Source organism: Myxocyprinus asiaticus, chromosome 5 (assembly GCF_019703515.2).
Source record: "Myxocyprinus asiaticus isolate MX2 ecotype Aquarium Trade chromosome 5, UBuf_Myxa_2, whole genome shotgun sequence".
In the NCBI taxonomy this organism is placed as follows: Eukaryota; Metazoa; Chordata; class Actinopteri; order Cypriniformes; family Catostomidae; genus Myxocyprinus; species Myxocyprinus asiaticus.
The window spans coordinates 16,041,653-16,062,066 of NC_059348.1; the positions used below are offsets into that span (position 1 = coordinate 16,041,653).

Genomic DNA, 20,414 nt, shown 5'->3' on the forward strand with positions numbered 1-20,414 from the left:
ATACAAAAATAAATAAATACAAATTGAATAGAAAAATAAAGTATATATATATATATATATATATATATATATATATATATATATATATATATATATAGTCTTATTGTGTATGTGTGTATATATATATATATATATATATATATATATATATATATATAAACACACACAATAAGACTATATATATATATATATATATATATATATATATATATATACATACTAATACATACATACACACATACATATATACACATATACACACACAGACACAAACATACATACATACACACATACACATACGTAGTGCAAACCTAAATACAAATCTGTTCTATACAGTGCAAGGGAATGTAATGGCAGAAGAGGTTGGATGTGTTGGATAAATATAAAAAGACTAGACTGTGAATTGCACATAATTATTGCACAATGGGGCAGTTTTAACTGTTCATGAGATGGATAGCCTGAGGGAAAAAGCTGTTCTTGTGTCTGACGGTTCTGGTGCTCAGTACTCAGTAGCACCGTCCAGAAGGCAACAGTTCAAAAAGGTAGTGGGCAGGGTGAGTGGGGTCCAGAGTGATTTTTCCAGCCTTTTTCCTCACTCTGGAAGTGAATAGTTCTTGAAGGGAGGGCAGGGGCCAACCAATAATCCTATCAGCAGTCCGAGCTGTCTTTTGTAGTCTTCTGATATCTGATTTCGTAGCTGAACCAAACCAGACAATTATTGAATTGCAGAGGACAGGCTCAATGACTGCTGAGAAGAACTGTATCAGCAGCGCCTGTGGCAGGTTGAACTTCCTCAACTGGTGAAGGAAGTACAACCTCTGCTGGGCCTTTTTTACAGTGGAGTCAATGTGGGTCTCCCACTTCAGGTCCTGTGAGATTGTAGAGCCCAGGAACATGAATGACTCCACTGCTGCCACAGTGCTGTTTAGAATGGTGAGGGGGGTCAGTGTTGGGGTGTTCCTCCTAAAGTCCACAATCATCTCCACTGTTTTGAGCATGTTCAGCTGCAGGTTGTTTTGACTGCACCAGTTTTTTGACTCTGTGGGCATGGCTTGGGAGGCACGTAAGGCAGTTCTTAGGGGTCAGATCATACAGTATGCCTCACTCAGCAAAAAATCCAAAGAACGAGAACTCGTGGAACTGGAAGGGAATATTAAAGGTGCCGAGGCAGAGCTGAAGCACCGAATGTCATCTGATGGCCTCAGAGAATTGACCAGACTGAAATACAGATATAATACTATTTTATTGCAGAAGGTGGAGTTTTGGCTATTAAGGGCAAGACAGTCATACTTTGTGTCTGGGGACAAGGCAGGGAAGCTTTTGGCTAGATATATAAAGCAGAGAGAGTCTTATTCTACCATTCCCTCAGTGAAATCTGCTGGTGTTGAAATAATTACCTCAGCCATTGATATTAATAATGCTTTTAAAGAATTCTATCTTGATCTTTATAGTTCCACGTTTTCGTCTACCGACGAAGATATTAGAAACTTTGTGGAACCATTAGAACTCCCTAAACTGATGGCTGAGCAAAAAAATTCCCTTGATTCTGAGATAACCTTGGAGGAGCTTGGCAAGTTAATTAAGGCCTTGCCTACAGGTAAGGTTCCGGGGCCAGACGGCTTTGCTGCAGAATTTTTTTAGATCTTATGCTACAGAACTGGCTCCACTTTTGCTAGAAGTTTATACGGAATCATTAAAGAATGGAAAGCTTCTGCCAACCATGACACAAGCTTGGATCAGTCTGATTCTTAAAAAGGACAAAGATCCAAGCGAGTGTACCACCCAATTTCTCTGATCCAGCTAGATGTAAAAATATTGTCAAAAATTTTGGCTAACCGATTAATTAAAGTTATGACATCTCTTATACATATAGATCAGGTGGGGTTTATTCGGGGCCGCAGCTCTTCTGATACCATCAGGTGTCTTATCAATATCATGTGGTCAGTGGCGAATGATCAGACTCCGGTCGCTGCCATCTCACTTGATGCCGAAAAGGCGTTTGATATGGTAGAATGGGATCATCTTTTTAAGATTTTGGAAACATATGGGTTCGGGAATACTTTTATTGGATTTATTAAGTTACTTTATAGACACCCGATAGCGGCGGTACAAACAAATGGATTAATTTCAAATAATTTTACTCTGGACAGGGGCACGGTTGCCCTCTTTCCCCATTATTGTTCTGTCTTGCCCTGGAACCATTAGCAGCCGCGATAAGAAAGGAAGATGATTTTCCAGGGGTGGTGACTGGAGGTATGGCGCATAAGCTTTTGCTTTAAGCAGATGATATTTTATTATTCATCTCCAACTACCTTCTACAGTCTCTCCCTGTAGATGTCCCCCTCTCTTATTTCAAGCAATTTGATAGCATAGCGAAGTCCTTCATTTGGAATGGTAAGCGTCCCAGATTACATTTCATATAAGTTACATAAATTGATTGACAAATGTGGGCTATGCCTAGGCCAAGATTTTGTTTTATTATTATGCTTTCGGTCTCAGACATTTGGCTCATTGGTCGGTTCCACCTGAGTGAGCCCCTCCCTGGTTTTGTATTATACAGGAAGTTCTTGCCCCTATTTTGCCATTGCAAAGCCTTTCTATTAAACTAACCGGAGAAGTTAAGTCACACCCCGTTATCTCACATTTGCACGTGGTATGGACAAAAGTGCCCAGAGTGTTTAATTCTGACATTTATTTAAATGTTGCCTCGAGCATACGGCTGAACCCAAAATTACGTATTAATAAGTCCCCTTTTTGCTGATCAGAGTGGATTGTGATGGAGGTTAATACTAGTGCCCGACCGTTATATTGGTCGGCCGATATTAGTTTTTCACCAATATATCGGTATCAGCGTATATTTTACCGATATGCGCCGATATGAAAACTTTTTTTCAGAAAACATTGCTTTAGAATTGGTGAATTGGCGTAGTTTGTCAAGCAGAGCGCGCTCCGACTCCATTGTTTACAGAGCTGAGCTGACGGTGGCTCTGCAGACAGGGCGGAGTTCAGCAGTGTCATCACAGTAAGTTGTTAACTAGTTTGTTAAATACATACTGGAAACTTAATAAACAATGACCCCATCATTTTCCCTTTTCAGTATAACGAATATAACGTTAACCTTGTCACTCATGTCTGTTTGCCAGCTATAGTTTGTCAGTGCAGTCAGAAATGTAGCAGATTGAAAGGTAAACATCAGAGCATCTTTTTGCAGCTCAGCAGACAATGGTGCGGTGGAGGATTGTGTCTGGTGAGTGTTGATTTCATGCTATGTTGTTACTTAGTTGGTGAGACACAATGCTTGAAAGTAAAATAAACAACGTCCGTCTTTTACTCTCCGTGACAACGAGCTTATAGCTAACTAGCTAATCACATAGCAACTTTCATTGTTGTCAGCTGAGTGGAAGCTAATGTGTAAACATGTATTCACCAAACTGTTTTGTTCAGGATTCACAATTTGGTACCCCCTTCAACCGAACAATTCCAGTCGTTGCATTTATAAAATGTAATATTTAAAAGTCTGGTTTTCCACCGTTGAAAGTTTCCCCTGAACTTGTATAGCAGAATACAGTGTAACATCGCTGCTTATCTGTTTATCTTGACTCGGTAGTATTAATATAGTCAGCATTTGACTAATACTAAACGGTACTGATGTTTATTTAACTATTTATTTTATTTTAATTTATTCTTTATTTTAATGGTCAGAATTTGACTGATAAAAAACAGTAATACTGATGTTTATTTAGCTATTTATTTTATTTTTATTTATTCTTTATTTTAATGGTCAGCATTTGACTGATACTAAACAGTACTGGTGTTTATTTAGCTATATATTTTATTTTTATTTATTCATTATTTTAATGGTCAGCATTTGACTGATAATAAACAGTACTGATGTTTATTTAGCTATTTTATTTTTATTTATTCTTTATTTTAATGGTCAGCCATTGACTGATACTAAACATACAGTACTGATGTTTATTAAGCTATTTATTGTATTTTTATTTATTCTTTATTTTAGCATACACCCCCCTAAAGCGGCAGATACTCTAGAAGTGGTGATTACTGCTTTTCGAAAAGGTCATGAGGCATCAGTGTATTACTCCCTGTTAATTCAGTGTCTGGGGGATGGAGCTTCAACTTCTCTCAAGAGATTATGTGAGAAATATTTAAACTTGGTATTGGAGGAAGGAGTGTGGGCTAGGATTCTAAAAAACGTCAAGTCTACATCCAGAGATTCAAGGGTGTGTCTGATGCGATTTAAGATTTTGCATCGATTGTTTTGGACCCCCTCTAGATTGTATAGGCTTGGTCTTAAAGGCACACCCACTTGCTGGCGATGCCAATCAGAAGACGGGGACACAACCAATGTTTTTTTGGGATGTGTTAAGATCCAAGAATTTTGGTTGAGGGTTCAGAGGTTTATGTGTGACGTATTGGACGCTCAATTTTCATTTTGCCCCGACTCTGCATCTTAGGCAATGGGGCAGTCATTATTATTGGGGATAGTCACTTAAAAAGTTGGGTCCTAGCAGGAGTTATGGTTGGCAGACAAATTATCCTTAGGGGTGGAAGACGGCTGGGGCACCCTCGTTTCGGGAGTGGTGCGGGGAGATGGCCGGGGTGGCAGCATTTGAGGAGGTGATTTTTAGAAGGCTGGGAAAAATTAGTTGATAGGAAGTGGGGTGGATATTTAGCTTTTTTGGAGGGTTCTCAGGGAGGGGCAGTGGAGAGGGATTTTTAGTTTGATGTGTATGTGCATTCTTGTTTTTTGAAAGTATATATATATATATATATATATATATATATATATATATATATATATATATATATATATATATTATGCTCTAATTGTAAATGACCACTGTAGTGCGTGTTTGTGTCGGGTGGGGGGGGTGTATTCGGGGGGAGGTGTTTAATGTATATAATTGATTCCGTATTTTATGTTGTGTTTGTCTGTCTTGCGGATGGAATCAATAAATACTGTTAATAACAAATAATAACAATGGCATTTTGAACTAAATGATCTCGATTTTTAAGCAGAGAAAAAACAAGAACAATAGTGGTGTTAACATCGCAGTGATTCAGCATCATTACACTGATCTGTGTGTTATGAAGCTTTTGGTCATCTGGCATATTTTATTGATCTAGGGCGGCCTAAACGAATAACATGGATCAGAGAGTAATCGCTGAAAATTCTTTGCAATTACATGTGAGCAGGACAACAAACTGCACAATAAATACTTTAACCATAACATGTGAGACAGATGATACAACTAGGTAGTAAAAAAGCAAATTCCCTCTCAAAATAAACTCTAAATTAAAAAAAAAGCAATCACTTTAAGTGTGAATCACAAAACCTGTCAAGAACTAGTCTGGGTAATTTTTCACCCCAAAATGATAAAAAAGAAAAAGAAAAAAAGAATTAAGAAATCTAATTTTGCTCATGAAAATGAAGCATATTTTAGGAATATTAAGATTTTTTTTTTTTTTTTTTTTTTTGCATTGTGACAATTTCCAGACAATTAAGCATATTTCCCCAAATTCTAATTACTGTAATTATAATTTGAAGGGAAAATGTGCTTAATTGGTAATTGTAACTAATATATTATTTAAATAGTAAACTATTTACACATCATGTTTTACAGTAATGAGAATTTGGAAAGAAAATGTGCATAATTGTCTTAAAAATTATGTCAAATTTAAGGTCAAAAATAAAGTAATGGCCCTAAAATAAGCTTCATTTTCTTGAAATAATATAAAGAATATAATTTTTTTTCTTTTTATCATTTTGATTGTAAGGCTGAAATTGTTATTGTTTTCATGGTTTAATGAGATTCACCATTAAACTCACCATAACATTCTATTTTCACAAGACCTGAAACAGTATCACTGGCTAACACACACTTTAAGCTTCACAACAATTTAAATCATACATTTGATATTTGCACCAATAACTGTGAAGTGATGTAAAGAAAACATTTAGAGACATGGATTTACATTTGAATTTCACATTTCACGCCCGCTCCTCAGCAAACTAAAGAAATCCTGAATGTAAACAGACACCCACTGTCTGAAAGATTTTCCCCTACAGTATAAACCTTCATTTACATGAATGCATTTGACAGAGATTTTTTTTCCAAAGCCACTTATAGGGCATTCAAGGTAGGCTACATATGTATATCAATACGTGTGTTCCCTGGGAATCAAACCCATGACCTTGGCATTGCTGACAATATGCTGCAAGTTGAACCACAGGCAAGAAGTAATGTCATCACTGATATAGAAATCATTCATAAAAAATGGATTATGTAGAGTAAAAATTTGTAAAAATATGAATAAATAAAATAAAAAATATCCCGAGTTACAGTTTGACCACAAACCATATCAACATGATATGAGCTCTCCATATATAAAAGTAGCGTGATCTCTGAGTATGCACAAGTACGTATCAAACAAATAGGTATCAAACTATGCAGCGGGTAAATCTGTATGAACTGATTCCGTGCCATTCCTTGGTTTCAATTTTAAGCTCTCCTACTCAGAATCCACTAATCTTCCCGCTGCATCACCCTGACTAATCACAGATAATGGGTGGATTTGAACCACAGAGTTCCTAATAGCCACATCGGGGTGCTGGCTCAGGCAGCCAGATGACATGGGGGCGGGGGGGCAGAAAAAAAAGAAGACACTTCTCCAACTGCTAATCTGCTGTAGGGATAAGAAGACTTGGTTAGCTCAAGACACTAACCCCAGAGAAGCCCAAAGCATAGGTCTTCAAAGGTCAAGTCTCCTGTAAGGCAAATATGGGATTGGTTAAGCGAAAGCAACTGACAGATATGTAAAGTTCTGAAGAATTTAAACTTGGGTATTAAAGGGGAAGTATCATGGAAATCTGGATTTTCCTTTCTCTTTTGAAGTAAAAGTATTTTATGTAATATGTAGACCTACTTCAACTTTCAGAACTCAAATCTCCCTTTCCACTCCACCAAAGCCCATTTATTGAAACTAAGCTGCAAAAAGAAGTCATTTAGAAATCATTATGACTTCACAACCATGATGTTTCATTCTTAAACAAATCAGTGTTTTTGAACGAATCTTTAACCAATCGTTCGTGTTCACTTCCATTGTTTCTGTGGTGAACAACTCTGTGTTTTTAACGACCCTGTTGAATCAATGATTAAATGATTCACTCAAAACACAAAAAATGCTCATTTGTCACAACCTCCTGACACAAATGTGTGATCTCCAGAAATGTCACTGAACGGAATTAGTGAATTAAATCAAAGTGAACAATAGATCAAAATCCCTACCATTATTTGGAAAGCCACGAACACAGCAGAGTGAAACTGCATATCAGCACATTTGATGTGCCACTCGGCCAATCAGATTTGAGGAATAGAAATGACTTTTGTATACAGTAAGTATGATCTGAACAAATGTCCTGGTTACTTTCGTAACCTCTGTTCCCTGATGGAGGGAACGAGACATTGTGTTGATGTAGTGACACTAGGGGTCACTCTTGGGAGCCCCGAACACCTCTGCTTTTTGAAAAAAGGCCAATGGGAATTGGCGAGTGGAATTTGCATCCCACTCCCCTGGACATACGGGAATAAAAGGAGCTGGTATGCAACCACTCATTCAGGTTTTGTGCTGAGGAGCCGAGACAAGGTCCCAGCCATTTCAGCAGGTAGTTCAGCATTGTGGCAAGAGGGACACAACATCTCGTTCCCTCCATCAGGGAACAGAGGTTACGAAAGTAACCAGGATGTTCCCTATCTCTCACTCACTCAACGTTGTGTCGATGTAGTGACACTAGGGGTCCCTATACAAAACGTCACAACTAGCTGAACTGTGTTACATGGACTGGCAGTGCGAGATGGGCAGACTGCTGTGTGCCTCGTAGCCAGTGCACCAGGCTGTCACGTAACCTCCCCCAATGCTCTTATGAGCGGTCCTTCGGGAACAAGTCGACTGCCCAACAAATAGGGACAGGCTAGCCCAGCTGTGGCCTCTTTTCCTCTTTTTTTCTCCCCAAAAAGAGTGGAATTTGTTAACCAACTGGGGGCCATAAATGTCTACGTTGGGGGGGTGTCACTCCCAAGGGGAAGACACTGCAGAGACCACACCCTGCCCCCAGAGAAGGGGGGGGGGGGGGTATTTCGAGTGGAAATACGTCACATGGTCTTACCGAGTCTTGTCGGAAGTATGTCATGTGGAGAAGTCGCATGGTAGGTCCTACCCGAGGGGGGAGGAGTTTCTACAAGCATGGTGACCGGGGGCAGAGGGGACTCTGCCCAAGGAAGACGCAGTTTACCGACAGGGAAACTATTTAGTGGAAGATATATCACATGGGGTCACCTTTGGGGAACCAGCGCATGTGGAGCACCTTCCCCAGTACAGGGCTTAGTTAGCACATGTACTGAGCCAGCAGCGAGTTTCTCCGCAAACTCATCTGCCACAGGGCTAAGGAGTAATGTCATCCATGGATCACAACTTGTGAACACGACTGGGAGTCAAAGGCGCACGTCTTCACCTCATGGGAGGGGAAAGGTGCTATACGCAAGTGGTACACCCGGCCAGCTGTCCCGGAACTTACCTGTTCAGACCTGACAACACACGGGATGAAACCGGCTCAACCTGGATATTATAGAACCTCGCAAAGGTGTTGGGTGTCACCCAGCCCGCTACTCTGCAGATGTCTGCCAAAGAGGCACCACTGGTCAGGGCCCAGGAGGCCGCTACACTCCTAGTAGAGTGTGATCGTAGCGCCACGGGGGGCAGCTTGTTCTGAGCATGATATGCCATCACGATGCCGTCAATGACCCAGTGGGCGATCCTCTGGTTGGAGACAGCGCTTCCTTTCCGCTGTCCACCAAAGCAGACAAAGAGCTGCTCGGAGCTTCAAAAGCTCTGCGTGTGATCCAAATAGATGCATAAAGCACACACCAAACACAGCAACGCCAAAGCTGGGTCTGCCTCCTCCTGGGGAAACACTTGCAGGTTCACCACCTGAACCCTAAACGGGGTCGTGGGAACCTTGGGACATAGCCCGGTCGGGGTCTCAGGAACATGTGAGAGTAGCCCGGACCGAACTCCTGGCACGTTTCACTGACAGAGAACGCCTGCAGGTCCCCTACCCTCTTGATGGAAGTGAGCACAGTCAGGAGGGCAGTCTTCAAAGAGAGTGCCTTAAGCTCAGCTGACTCCAGGGGCTCAAAGGGGGCTCCCCGTAGACCCCAAAGGACTACAGAGAGGTCCCATGAGGGGATGAGAAGCAGCCTGGAGGGATTCAACCTCCTAGCACCTCTCAGGAACCTGATGATCAGGTCGTGCTTCCCTAAGGCCTTACTGTCCACTGTGTCGTGGTATGCCGCTATAGCGGCTACATACACCTTCAAGGTGGAGGGGGACAGCCGCCCCTCCAGCCTCTCCTGCAGGAAGGAAAGCACCGATCTGTCTGCGCATCTCTGGGGGTCTTCGCTTCGGGAAGAACACCACTTAGTGAACAGACGGCACTTCAAAGCATACAGGCGCCTCGTATAGGGAGCCCTAGCCTGAGTGATTGTGTCTATCACCGCGGGTGGTAGGCCACTTAGGTCTTCCACGTCCCGTCCAAGGGCCAGACGTGGAGATTCCAGAGGTCTGGTCATGGGTGCCAGATGGTACCCCATCCCTGAGAAAGAAGGTCCTTCCTCAGGGGAATTCATCAGGGAGGGGGGCTGTCGCGAGGAGTGTGAGGTCCGAGAACCACGTCTGGGTCGGCCAGTGGGGTGCTACTAGGACGACCTGCTCCTCGTCCTCCCTGACCTTGCACAGGGTCTATGCAAGTAGGCTCACTGGGGGAAACGCATATTTGCATAGTCCAGGGGGCCAGCTGTGTGCCAGCGCGTCTATACCGAGGGGTGCCTTGGTCAGGGTGAACCAGAGCGGGCAATGGGAGGATTCCCGGGAAGCAAACAGGTCTACTTGTGCTCGACAAAATCGACTCCAAATCAGCTGGACCACATGGGGGTGGAGTCTCCACTCTCCCCTGAGCGTAACCTGTCGTGACAGCGCGTCCGCTGCGGTGTTGAGGTCGCCCAGGATGTGAGTGGCTCGTAACGACTTGAGGAGCTGCTGACTCCAGAGGAGGAGATGCTACCATTGCCGTGTTGTCCGTCCGGACCAACACATGCTTGCCCTGGATCAACTGCCAGAACCTCCGCAGGGCGAGCAGTACTGCCAACAACTCGAGGCAGCTGATGTGCCAACACAGCCGCGGGCCAGTCCAGGAGCCGGCAGCTGTGTGCCCATTGCATACGGCACCCCAGCCCATCTTGGAGGCACCTGTCATAACCACGACGTGCCTGGAGACCTGCTCTAGGGGAACTCCTGCCCGTAGAAATGCTAGGTTGTTCCAAGGGCTGAAGAGGCGGTGACAGATCGGCATGACGACCACGCGATGTGTCCCGTGATGCCATGCCCATCTCGGGACTCGAGTCTGAAGCCAGTGCTGAAGCTGTCTCATATGCATCAACCCGAGCGGTGCGGCAACCGCAGAGGATGCCATATGCCCCAGGAACCTCTGAAAAAGTTTCAGTGGAACCGCTGTCTTCTGTCTGAATGCCTTCAGACAGTTCAGCACCATTTGTGCACGCTCGTTCATGAGGCGCACCATCATCGAGACTGAGTCCAACTCCAAGCCGAGAAAAGAGATGCTCTGAACCGGGGAGAGCCTGCTCTTTTCACGGTTGACCTGAAGCCCTAGACGGCTGTGTGCGCACAGTAACTCTCGAGAGTGAGCTCGGATCAGCCAGTCGTCGAGGTAGTTGAGTATACGGACGCCCACTTCCCTTAGCAGAGCAAGGGCTGCCTCTGCGATCTTTGTGAAGATGCAAGGGGACAAGGACAGGCCGAAGGGGAGGACCTTGTACTGGTACGCACGGCCCTCGAAAGCAAACTGCAGGAAGGGTCTGTGTCGAGGTAAAACCGAGACGTGGAAGTACGCGTCCTTCTGGTCTACCGCCGCGAACCAATCTTGATGCCGGATGCTCGCTAAAATGCGTTTTTGCATCAACATCTTGAATGGGAGTCTGTGCAAGGCCCGGTTCAGAACTCGCAGGTCCAAGATTGGCCGCAACCCACCGCCTTTCTTCGGTACGATGAAGTAAGGGCTGTAAAACCCTTTCTTCATCTCAGCTGGAGGGACAGGCTCTATTGCGCCCTTACACAGAAGGGTCACGATCTCCGCACACAAGGTAGCGGTGCTCTTGCCCTTCACCAAGGTGAAGTGGACGCCGCTGAACCTGGGCGGGCACCATGGCGAACTGAATCGCATAGCCGAGTTGGATGGTCTGGGTCAGCCATTGTGATGGGTTGGAAAGCGCAAGCCATGTGTCCAAACTCCGGGCAAGTGGGATCAAGGGGATAATCACACCGGTGGGTGGGGCCTCATGGTGGGGTGGAGCCTGAGGTGCCACATCATGGGGGCTTGATCCCCGTGGCCGTGCTGAGTCCAGGGACATCGAAGCACTTTCCTGGCTCCTGATACCCACCATAAGATTGGTCGAGGAGGGGGGAGGAGGAACATCATCCCCGCAGTCTGTCGGAGCCAACCCGATGTGGGCGTGTTTGTGCCACAGCTGGGCGTGCAGGGGCGGGGTATCCGCCAAACCTGCCGAAATGTGATGGTGGACGGCGGTCGTGACGACGGCCGTGTGCACCTGACATGTGCCTTAGCACCTGACCTGACCCTTAGCCGTCAGGGACGACATAAACCTACAGGCCCTAGACGGGAGCCTCGGGCGCCCGCGCCAGGTGGCAGCGCTCTGTGGGCACAAGTGCAGACTTATCCACCTGGGAGATCACCGAATACCCCTTGGCCGCCCCACCATCGAGGGTAGTGAGAGCGGGGGGCTGAAAGATCGGGATCGGGCAGTAAAAGGTGCCCCCCACAATCTTGTCAGCTCCTCATGCACTTCCGGGAAGAAAGGGACTGGGGCGGAGCACTCACTGCCGTGAGCGGTGCTCTGGGCCCAGGAACCAAATATCGAGCTGTGAGGGTTCAGGGGAGAGTGGAGGGTTCCACTCTAGCCCGACGCTCGCAGCTGCCCGGGAAAGCATGTCCGTCATCTCCGTGTCGGCCTGAGACTGGGCGACCATGCCCGAAAGAAGGGAGCCCAGCCGAGGCATCCATGTCAGAGTGGACAAGCCCGCTCTCCGATGCTGCGCTCGATAACTCATCGTCTTCCAGGGCTCCAAATAAGAGGTCGAACTCACCGTGAGACGAGCCGGCGGACTCATCCGAGAGCCCGACCGGGGCAAGCGAGCGTGCTGGGGATTGGGAGGTCTGTGGGGGTTTACCCGGCGGAGGTGCTCCCATTGAGGTCCCCAAACCGCTGAAATGCGCCATAAATCCAGCAGTTTTAGGTGAACGGTAAAGAGAACTGAGTTTGAATTGAATTCAGTGTTCTTGGTTAACTAACCATGCTTAACCATGCTGGTGGAATGGCTTTAGTACATGGCGACTCAATTTGCCAATGTCAAGGTCACTCATTGGTTAGCTGGCAAAGATTGTTATGATGAGGTTAATACAATTTTATGAAATTAAATAGTGTATGTTTGGTGTATCTTCATGATATTATGATGATGGTTTAACTAGTATAGAAAAAAATTCTACATGACTTTGGCGTCAGGGAGCTAGATGGGAGGGTTTTTTTCTCTGCTTTCCTTTCTGCGACAAGTTTATCTTATGCTTTAATAGAGTACAAACTATGGGAAAAGAGCAGTCCTAAAAACTGGAATATGTGATCATCCTTCATAGCACACTCACTCCAATATTTACCTCTCACGCTGTAACCAACTGACATATTTGTTACATACATCCAAGCACCACAGTGCAAAAATAAACTGCAACCTTGCCAGCTGGCCGGGATCAGCACAGAACGGCATGGTTTCGCAGCAAGAACCATTTGGCCCGATGGTGGGAAAGCAGCTAAATTGTTTACATGACTGTTTTTCAGTAGTCAAAACTCAGCAAACCAGCATAGCTATGTGCCAATGAAAATCTCCTAAACTCCATGAGAAAGAAGACATCTCATGTGTCTTCGTCATTATTAGGAACTTCGCTCTTCACAATCTACTTCAAAAATTCTTCAAAGACACCTTCTTTTCAATAGCCTTCTCTTGCACAGAGTCCCGGTCTAAAGATCACTGTTCAATCTTGCATCTTAATTTTCACACTCTGCTGTTTTGATTCGCTCCAGTTTTATCATATCTGTTAATTTTCTCTTTGAACATCAAACCTCATGTCTTTTTCCCCTCCTTTTTGCTCTTTTATACTGCTGGTCCCGACAGGTCTTCCCACTGTGGTGGCCTTTCAGTTGTTTTCCCACAGTCTGAGTGGGAGTCTGCACAGAGACAGGGCTTTCACTCGAGCGAAATACAAAAGATTTTCTTTGGCAGATGGAGGGAATAGGCTCTTGAGGAGCCCACAGATGGGGGCTACAGCTGTGCGGGGATCACGTGAGGTTGTGGTACTATGGTGATGGTGGAAGTGCTGTGCTTCTGTGTTGCATCTGCCATATGCTGTTTGTTACAGTGAATCATTGGATTGCATTGTAAGCATTCCAGTGTACCTGTTGCAAACAGCCAATCAATGTTCTGAATTTTGAGAGGTCAGTCAAGCTGATTACCTGAATGTAAAATTACATGCACTGTCCCACAGACTCGTTTTGAAAATGCTTTGTTTTTCTGATGTAGCATGAAGCAAAGTAACCTCAAACAAAAAAACATAAAAGATTCCTTGTTTTCTCATCTTTGAAAATGAAGGGAAGCCCTCCTGCCACCTATACCATTATTGTCCAACATATAAAATCTACACAAAAAAATGTCATGGTTTTAAAATCCAATTTAAAGCAAGCTCTGGTTGCAGCACTAAGTCCTGACTAAAGGAAAAGTCCCCTTTCAACTCCACATACACAAACAATGTGCTCTCTTTCTTGATCTGAAACTGTGGATTTATAAAACAATCTGGCTGGTTTTCTGTCCTTTGGATGATAAATAAACAAGAAAATTGGGAAAATATAGAAGAGAAATATGAGGGAATGCAGAGAGAGTTTAAAGTTTGGTAAAAAAAAAAAAAAGAGAGAGAGAGCAACAGTAAGAATCCCATTAATTTTCTCCTTAGTGAAGTTGATTTTTAATGAAACGTAGAGCATCAACCTTTCAAAACAGACCTACCATGACCTCTGAAGTTGTTGATATACTGTATGTTTCTATAGAAATCAGTGTGATTTCAACTTTATAAAAAAACAAAATACAGCCGAATTCCCAGAGAAGAACTACACTACCCATAAACCTGAAGCCAAATCAACCAATCAGAAAAGTAGCAGTTTACATGGAAATGATAATAAATAAAATGATAATAAAAGCTTGGCATCAACCGTCCACTCCTATAAAGCATTGCAAATTACATAATTTAGTCTCCCAACACTCTAAACTGCTAATATATTTGTATGTATCTGGATATTTTGCAATTTTTAGTCATTTTTTTGGTTTTAAAATTATAATGTAATGTTTTAATTAATTATGCCATTCGCAAGACCTCAAAGGAAGATTATTTAAATCACTCATAGAAGATTTGAAGTCCACAGTCTTTTAATTTTTTGTTATTTTTTCAATTTTCATATATTTTTCCACTTCAAAACAGATTCATTTTCAGATTTTGATTCATCTTGGAGCTGGTTGGTTTGGTTCATGGCTCTTTTGATCCCTTATGTACAATACTTCCAGAACCAATTTCACTGAGAAAGTGGGCAGTCACTGTTGCGCTCAGTAAGATAATTTGGTAACACTTTACAATACGGTTCCATTTGTTAACATTAGTTACCTACATTAGTTAACATGAACTAACAATGAACAATAATATTTTTGTAAAAGAACATTAACAAAGATTAATAAATGCTATAAATCATTTATTGTTCATTGTGAGTTCCTGTTACCTAATGCATTAACGAATTGAACATTACTATAAAGTGTTACAGACCATTTTAAATGATTTGGCTGTTTCTGTGCCAATATTTGGTGGAACTAGCCTTAGAACTGTTATCAGAATCAAGTATCCATGTACTGTATCTAACTGTATGACTATAAACAATAAATAGAGGAGAGCTGTCAGAGTACACTGTATGTTTTTATTACTGGAGAAGTAACTATAACAACACCATACCCATGGTTACTACTTATCACACATTATACCACTCATAACTCATTTTACATTCCCAGTGTCAGCTCATTAATCATTTTATACTGCAGAAAGACAGTTCAACATGACTCAAAAAGCCTGACAAAAATGACTCATCTTCATGACACGTGATCAGCAAACAGCTGCAATTACCGTTAACGTGCACTACCGAGGGGGAAGGTCACAAATCATGTTATTCGGAATACATCACATGATTCTTTGCATATACTGTATGCCTGGTCTTGTCATGCATTAGAAGTAGAGGATATATAGACAGTGGGCGGCTGAATACATTGGGTTTGACATGGGGGTGGGGATGGTGTTACGGGGCAGAAAAAAAAGGAACATTAGGGGGATGGGACAGAGGAGCGTCAGGGGAATCCGTTAGGGCAGAGGTCGGCTGTTTCTATGCCAATACTGTAGTTGGTGGAACTAGGTGTAAAATAATGTATCTGGATCAAGTAGCCATTTATCCACTTGTATAGACAATCAATCAATCAAGCAAGCTGTTTGTAAACAATCAAATTCTTATTTTTATTCTGGTCTAAACCAGAAAGAGTAAAAATAGACAATCACATACATTTTGTCCTGTTATCATTTACAGGACTCATACATGTTGAGTGTGATAGGATGCATTCATGTAGGGTGACAGAATTGCTCAGGGAAGTGTTGCATTGCACGGATGCATGACTTGAGAGCAATTGAAAAAAGCAGTCACAACAGTCATTTCAACAGGCACATGATACGATGACACATTAATTATTTAAGAAAACAAACCCTCTCTTTGACCCGTTTTAAGCTTATGGCCTCAAGAAGACCCGCATGAGGCAAGACATGCAAAACCAGTGAGAGAGTTATGAATTTGTAAGCTAATGCACAGAACATGTGCATGGACTGTTTTTGTTTTGCAATGAACCCTCTAATGAAAGAACAATACATGGTATGCTGGGAATGTCTGGCTGGATGAATTCCACAATTTTTGTTTTACTTCCATATGCTCCAAAGACAGTCCAATGACATGCTAAAGCATTGAGTTTTCAACATTTTCAGTTGCGTACAGTGGAATGATGAAAATAATCTTAGAGAAAGTAAAGAGAGTGTACAATTCTGGTCTTCAAACACTTGATTGGCTAACAATGATTATGAACAATAGTGTTGCTAAATGAAACATCCGAATGTTAAACTCTTGCATATCAAAAGAAACTACAGAGGAGTCTGGGTCTAGTTGTCACATAGGAGGTTAAAACAAGGACTGTACCTCATTAATGCCTAGATTAAACGGTCTCAATTAGAATAATTTCTGTGAATTCTGTAAACTAAACTAAAATGAATTAATAAACATTATTGTTACATATTGTGTGGTTTTCATTCATAAGAAGGGACTAAATGCATTTTGACAGTAAAATAAATACATAGTCAAATTATGCAATTAATCACAATTAAACATTTTAATCGATTGACAGCACTAGTTTAAATGTACTTTAGGAAATGTATTAATAACAATTTGTTTAATATTTGTACATGTTTACATTTTTGCTCTTTCATGAATTACATGAATCAAATTTGTTTTACTGCTTAAATATTCTATTTAATGGCAGGTTCCTATTGTTACAACTTACTCCATACAGTGTGACAACATGCCCTGATCTTGGGACATGTCACAATAAGTCAATGTGTTTTACCATTTCTGTAACACTTTACAATAGGGTTGTATTCATTAACATTAGTTAACTACAGCAGTTAACATAAACTAACAATAAACAATACTTTTTTTCTGTGCCAATTAAGATCAATTAATGTTAATTTCAACATATACGAAAAAAATTTCTCTACAGTATGTTATCAATAGTTAATGCATTATTAACTAACATGAACTTTCTATGCACAATTGTACAGTATATTTTCAAATGAACATTAACCAATATTAATAAATGCTGTAAAAATCTATTGTTCTTTGTTAGTTCATTATACCTATTGCATTAACTAAAGTTAACAAACATAACCTCATTGTAAAGTGTTACCATTCTATCTTTTTCTGGGCAATAACAGTGTGCTTTTTTGTAGCCAAGACTTTAAAGTATGTGGCTTTACAAAGCTTGACTTTCAATACTAAACAATATATATTAACTGTAGTAAAAAGTGTGACAAATAGCTCCGGTCTCCCCACTCAATTAAATGTAAAGTCCAAGAAATGTAAAATTCTTTAACAAAGGCTTCTTAAATCATTGATCAAGTACATTTACCATATATTCTGATACTTTGGGTTATTTGGCTTGGTACACATGCCTAGTGCAAACAACAGAACAAATTTAATTCAAAGAAGTTGTTATTTTAAAGCTAAATAGGCTAATTATTGCTGATGCATCTGAGCTCATTGTTTGTTTTAGATCCCTGCTTTTGACCAGTTGTTTTGTGTCAGCTCTTATCACATCTCTGTCACTGCCGTAAACGTTACTCACGGCAGTTCTCCTCATCGCTGTTGTCCGAGCAGTCATCATCATCATCGCATCTCCATATGGTGGGAATGCATCTCTTATTGCTGCACTGAAACTGTCCATCCTCGCACTCCGTTTCAGTGCCTGTTTCAGCACCTGTGCGACAGAGAAGAAAATTACAGCCGTGCATTTGTGCTCTTTTTTTCGGTCAATGCCAAATAACGCATTAACATATCAAAAAGGGCGCAATTTATATCTAGGACTGCACAATAACAACTGATTGAACCAAAGCAGCATTTCTATTACAACAAGCGCGTGAGTGACACGCAACCAACAAAGCAATGGGAAAATAAAGAAAACAGCTACATGGTTACAGTTGTAAAGCAAATGTAAGCGTTTTCAGTTCTATTATGCTTTTCAAAAAATAAAATAAAAAATAAAAAAATTAAAAAATATAACAAAAGACCAGTGGTTTCTGTCAGGATGGTGATGTTCATGAAACAATAACTGTAAACCTGCTGCTATGTAGCCAAATCATTATCTTTTGCTGTTTTGCAGAATACTCTCTTTTAAATGTAGTGGTTTTATGTGGCTTTTCCAGTCAGAAATGCGGTAACACAACGGTGCAATAAAGCCCGCAGGAGTATCAAGCGTGTTTAGTGTACAAGCGCTCAACCACAAAAACCAACACAGCATCATTCATTCAGTCCATTGAAGAAATGCTCCGAATAATTTGCTTGAAAACAGAAAATAGCAAACCTTTTGCCGAGTATAATTCCCAGACCATAAAATGAAAAAATAATAATTTCCCAATTTCTGTCCACATTTCCGAAACGGGTTGGAGTGTTCATCCACAAACAAAAGCGTGTCCGGATGGCGTCTGCGCTCCTTCACAACATCTCCAATAGATTCACTGGCAATTTGATCAATGACGACATCAAACGTAAGCAGAGCTCTGGCGGTAAGAATAATAACTGCACTGAAGGGGTAGTGTACTATCAAGCACCTATTACTAGAGACTGAAGTATCATGGGGTCAAGACAAGACGTTAAAATATATTTAAAAGTAATTAGACTAATTTTAATTTAATTTAATTTTTAAATACGTTTTTGTTCTTGTTTTTTTTTACATTTGATAATTACTTTTGCATTATCATTTTACATCATATACACTGGCAGCCAAAAGTTTGGAATAATGTACAGATTTTGCTCTTATGGAAAGAAACTGGTACTTCTCTTCACCAAAGTGGCATTCAACTGATCACAATGTATAGTTAGGACATTAATAACATGAAAAATTACTATTACAATTTGAAAAAAATGTTCAGAACTACTTTACACTACTTCAAAGAGTTCTCATCAAAAAATCCTCCACATGCAGCAGTTTGTCCAGATACTCAGGTGACATTTCACCCCACACTTCCTGTAGCACTTGCCATAGATGTGACTGTCTTGTCGGGCACTTCTCATGCACCTTACAGTCTAGCTGATCCCACAAAAGCACAATGGGGTTAAGATCCATAACACTCTTTTCCAATTATCTGTTGTCCAATGTCTGTGTTTCTTTGCCCACTCTAACGTTTTCTTTTTGTTTTTCTGTTTCAAAAGTGTCTTTTTCTCTGTAATTCTTCCCATAAGGCCTGCACCCCTGAGTCTTCTCTTTACTGTTGTACATGAAACTGGTGTTGAGCGGGTAGAATTCAATGAAGCTGTCAGCTGAGGACATGTGAGGCGTCTATTTCTCAAACTAGAGACTCTGATGTACTTATCCTCTTGTTTAGTTGTAGATCTGTCCTTCCACATCTCTTTCTGTCCTTGTTAGAGCCAGTTGTCCTTTGTCTTTGTAGACTGTAGTGTACACCTTTGTAAGAACTCTTCAGTTTTTTGGCAATTTCAAGCATTGTATAGCCTTCATTCCTCAAAACAATGATTGACTGACAAGTTTCTAGAGAAAGCTATTTCTTTTTTTGCCATTTTTGTCCTAATATTGACCTTAACACATGTCAGTCTATTGCATACTGTGGCTACTCAAAAACAAACACAAAGACAATGTTAAGCTTCATTTAACAAACCAAATAGCTTTCAGCTGTGTTTGATATAATGGCAAGTGATTTTCTAGTACCAAATTATCAATTTATCATGATTACTCAAGGATAAGGTGTTGGAGTGAGTGATGGCTGCTGGAAATGGGGCCTGTCTAGATTTGATCAAAAATGACTTTTTTTAAATAGTGATGGTGCTGTTTTTTACATCAGTAATGTACTGACTATACTTTGTGATCAGTTGAATGCCACTTTGGTGAATTTAAGTACCAATTTCCTTCTGAACCAGCAAAATCTGTACATTATTCCAAACTTTTTGCCGCCAGTGTGCGTGTGTGTATATGTATATATATATATATATATATATATATATATATATATATATATATATATATATATATATATATACTGTATCACTCTAAGTTCACCTTATAATTGATATTTTGTGTTAATACAAATTAAATAAAGCTAAATATGTTATATAAATGTAAGTTTCAGCGTAAGAGTGATTTATTTTCATTCGTTATGGTTGTTGAGCCAACAAATCTTTTTTTTTTTTCAGTGAAGTAAGCAAGCATAATGACATGTCAGTGTAGAATTTTCCAGACAGATATCCAAAACAGACATAATTTGCATAGCTAATTTAATAACAACAGAACAACACTTTTCCGTAGGTATGTTAATGCGCATGCCCTTAGAAACTAATCACCATAAA

General features: G+C 41.2%; 1 protein-coding gene across 3 annotated transcripts in view; it reads right to left on the reverse strand.

Moving 5' to 3' along the window:
- LOC127441003 (low-density lipoprotein receptor-related protein 8-like) overlaps positions 1-18,533 on the reverse strand; it is a 180,676-nt gene extending 162,143 nt beyond the window's left edge. For all 3 annotated transcript variants that reach the window (XM_051698114.1, XM_051698113.1, XM_051698112.1), the window contains exons 1-2: positions 18,418-18,533; positions 17,683-17,814 (exon numbers count right to left, since the gene is read on the reverse strand). In XM_051698114.1, the coding sequence (XP_051554074.1) occupies positions 17,683-17,814; positions 18,418-18,484 (199 nt within the window). In that variant the 5' untranslated portion in view covers positions 18,485-18,533. The remainder of the gene's footprint in view (positions 1-17,682; positions 17,815-18,417) is intronic.
- Positions 18,534-20,414: the final 1,881 nt, after the last annotated feature.